General features: G+C 48.4%; 1 protein-coding gene across 1 annotated transcript; it reads right to left on the minus strand.

Annotated features, from left to right (window-relative positions):
* Nucleotides 1-440: 440 nt before the first annotated feature.
* On the minus strand, nucleotides 441-1,990 carry LOC124657517. The gene is made up of 2 exons (XM_047196057.1): nucleotides 1,542-1,990; nucleotides 441-997 (listed from the first exon to the last, which is right to left on the minus strand). Exons 1-2 carry the CDS (start codon nucleotides 1,988-1,990, stop codon nucleotides 451-453), a joined length of 996 nt encoding a protein of 331 aa, XP_047052013.1. The 3' UTR covers nucleotides 441-450.
* Nucleotides 1,991-4,008: the final 2,018 nt, after the last annotated feature.

Below are 4,008 nucleotides of genomic sequence, written 5' to 3' on the forward strand. Positions count from 1 at the left end.
GGTATCAATGTTTCTTGCAAGCATGGCGTGGTAAGCCCTACCGCTTTAGCCTCGTGCGGTAGGTGCCAGTGTTGACTTGGCCGCTTACTCCATTTCTTCCTTCCTTTGTCTTCCTTCTTTCTTCGCTTTCAACCAAAACCAGCTCCAAGACCCAATTTTTGTGGCCAAAAACAACCACAAAAACTACAAAATGAACATATAGATTTGTTCTAGGGCTAGGAGGAAGTACGGGGAAGCCTTGATCTATTGGTGGGAGTTGGTTGTTGAAGTATTTTGGAGGAGCTTGTGTGACGTAATGGTGGCCGATGTTTTGAATTGATAAGAACTAAATCTGTGAGGAGGTTTTCACAAAACTATCATGGGTCACATCAAGTAAATTGGGCCGTGGGAGTCCGTACTATATATTCCAAACTAGTTCTCCACCGGTTATTGGACATCTACAAAGATGATCTAGTAACCAAACAACTGGCAGCTGTTGAGAACAAATGGCGACTCGTTAAGGAACAATTCGTTGATCCAGCTTCCATCCGTTGCCGCGACGTGTACCGGCGACATGATCGGCCCGGCGAAATCCATGTCCTGGAGCAACACGGCAGCCGGTGCCGTCGGCGAGGGGTCCCACTCCCAGCAGTCACCGTCGACATCAAACAAGCTCGAACAGTGGCCGCGCTCCCTCAGCACCGGGTTCGCCTCAGAGACGGTGCCATCGCTCCACGTGCCATCCGAGCTCGCCGGCGATTGAGTGTCATTGCTGAAAGCGCTGGAGCTGCTAGAAAATACGGCGGCGGTGTCTGGATCTGCAGGGGTCTTGGTGCGGACGGTAGTCTCGAGGATAACCGGCGCCGCCGCCGCCTCGGTTAGCTTGCAGCTGTGCTCGGCGATGTACACAACCGTGTACTTGGGCGGTCCGGCGTCGCCGTCACCGTCGTCCTTGCGCTGCACCGTCCGTTTGGCCGGACAGGCCTGGTCCGCGCTGTTGGTGCACCGGAAGTAACTCCTGCCATGGATGAAATCATGCGATTTAGCTTTAGTCATCGTTCATTTTGTAATACTAAATGATTTACTGAACCAAGCATGGGAATAGTTAATCACTACGTAGTCCGTACAACGTAAACATGCTGGATGAATGGTGATGCGACCGATGTGATCGAGATGGATCATGTGTCGTCGTGTATCACGACTACATGCTTGAATTGGGATCGATATCACAGTTAAGTGGGAATCACTGTGGAGTGATGGATGCGATATACTGCAAGCTGTCCGGTACGATTACGAAATGTCATCTTTTTGGCTTTAGCTCGGTTGGATATGCTTGGTGCCCGGCCTACTGAAATGCCCTCCAAGATTTTGTGGGTAAAACAGTGTTATTTTACGGTTTTGCCATTTTTGTGTGATGATTGAGAGACACCGTAGCTATTTGTGAGTCGACTCAAGTCAACCCCTCTGGTCTTGGCTCCGACCTCTGCCGGAGAGGAAGAAAAGGCGGGGGCAAGAAACTGGAACAGCTGAATAATGAAACAGCAATGGTGGCAAATCTTTACCTCGGGTACTGGGCGGCTTCGATTTGCTTCTGGCCGTACTTCTTCCACTGGTAGCCGTCGAAATCCGGCACCGCCGTGACGATCGTGGTGGTGGTCGTCCCTTCCTTCTTCCTCCTGCCGCGAGCAGCCTTGGTCGCAGTGGAAGAACCACCAGGCTGCTTTTGCTCCTCCTGCGGCTGTCCCTCCCGGACTCTCTTGCTACCCCTGCCCCGCCGTTTGCCGCAGAGCGCCGGCGCCTTCACCGGCGAGCCGCAGTGCTCGACGGGCAGGTCGGCCGAGGCCGACGACGACGGCCACGACGCGCTGCCGCCGGCTGGAGGCGGGGGCGTGGAAGGGAACAGAAGCTCGTGCAGCTGAGCCACCAGCTCCCTCTCCCTGCACCGCAGCTGTGTCGCGTCCGGCGTCCCGCAGGCGTGCCCTCCACCCACGGCACCTCTGTTCAGCTGCATTACCGTTCAGATAGCTCGACCGTGCCGCACGATGTACGAGTGTGTATGAGACTAGCAGCTTCAGACGAGACGAAAAGAGGAAGGATTTGCTGCTCCGGCCGGTGACTGGCTCAAGCTCTCCAAGTCGCGTCTTTATAGAGAAATCGTGCTGAGCTCCCGACACGTGGGGCCCAAATGCTTTACACACCCCAACGTGGCGGTCCTTCCGTGGCGACAGATGGGACGAAAATGTCCAGACCGTTGCCCGTGTGGGGCCCACTCCGCAACAATCTTGGAGGACAAGACGGGGGATGTGCATGATAGGCCCTGTTCTTGTACACATGTATACGTGATGCACGCGCCCACGTACAACCACAGGAGATACATGTGTATTCTTCACACGCTCACGCTCGTCCGTACATGGATGGATAATTGGAGATTTTCTTCCAAGATTCTATTGGAGATTTTTTCTGTTATCATATCCACGAATATGTTCCCGAAATTTTATTGGAGAATTCTTGTTATCTAGCTCTCACACGTTGTTGCAGATGATGGATATAATTTATATTATTAAAATCGGTTTCGCTATTTCTCGGTAAACTAAGATTTAGGTTAGAGCGTAGTAGAATCTTCAGCCGTTGAATCGCGCCAAGATTCGTGTGTTGTCGTCTACCTTGAGTACATCGAGCGGGAGGAGGGAGGGGCGGGGGAACGTTCGCCAAGCCGGAGCCAGTGACGGCGCGACGACAGCGAGGATAAAACTTAGGGTTACGGGTGCGGGTGTAGGACACCGACGTCGGAGAAGAAGGGAGTGGTCTTAGAGGGATGGTCGGTGCGGCGGTGGACCGATGGAGGAGGAGCTTCGACAAGGCGGGACGGCGAGGTGTCGCGGCAGCGCGCCGGCCGCAGGCGTGGAGATCGTCGGTTAGGCCGGCGGTGGCGACGAGGGCATTGCCAGAGAGGAGGCAGAAGGTAGCGACGACAGTTTACTGAACTCTAAACTAATACTTAGTAGCCATACAAGGAACCTATTAAAATTAATATATTTTCTTTATCGAAAGATCTAGCTCTCACATTCCTCCCGACTTATCGATCTCTACGATAATTATAATCCTAGTTCGTTAAAGGTGCTCTCCAATTTTGTATTTTCGTCAGATCAGTTTCACCAAATTTGTTCACGCTTGATCTTTTCAAAATTAAATTAAGCATTATATTCACCTCGTTTCGCATGACTTTCATATTTTTAGTTTCAGAACCGAATTGGTTATTAGTTATTTTATGAAGTAGATGAAGTATTCTTTTATTAGTATTTGTGGTAGTCTTTTGTTTTTTACTATGTTTACTTTTGTGTAAACCCATCCGTTCTTTTTGTAAAAGGATCTACATTGGATAGTTTTTTTCATTTTTGTGAATGATTCCAACTTCATTCAACGGCATTTATAGAATATAAGTTTTCACTCTAAGTTCATCAAAATTAATTTTGTGAAACATGTTGCACACATTCAATCTATGCATAATTTGTTAGTGTGGTGGCTTCATCTCGTTATTCTGCACAACTTTCGTGATCATAGGTGGTTATTGTAAGTGTACATTGTTCCTATGTATGGTTTTGGTAATTAATGACAACCCCTATGGAATGATGTTTTCATTGAATTTATATGAAGGAATATTTCATAGGTACTACTTGTAGTCCATGTGGTGGACTCAAGTATGGATGCCATGAAGATAAAGATATACCTTAAGTATTGGCAATCGAGATCATCGATTTGAAAACATATATGTGATATGATCAAGAATAAGAAATGAAGATGGAGTTCTTATGTGGAACTTAACATTAGTCATACTCTAGCTTATGTGTTAAGCAATGAATGATTATGATCTTGAGTACAGGATATGGGTGTAATTCGGTGTCATGATAGTCTCATGAGTTGAGCTATGGTTGGCTAAGATTTAGAGCATGCAATCAAATAAAGAGTTCTTTATACACCTCAAGATAGTATGATAGAGCATGAGAAGATACAAGGTTGACCAATACGAAG

This window comes from Lolium rigidum, chromosome 5 (assembly GCF_022539505.1).
Source record: "Lolium rigidum isolate FL_2022 chromosome 5, APGP_CSIRO_Lrig_0.1, whole genome shotgun sequence".
In the NCBI taxonomy this organism is placed as follows: domain Eukaryota; kingdom Viridiplantae; phylum Streptophyta; class Magnoliopsida; order Poales; family Poaceae; genus Lolium; species Lolium rigidum.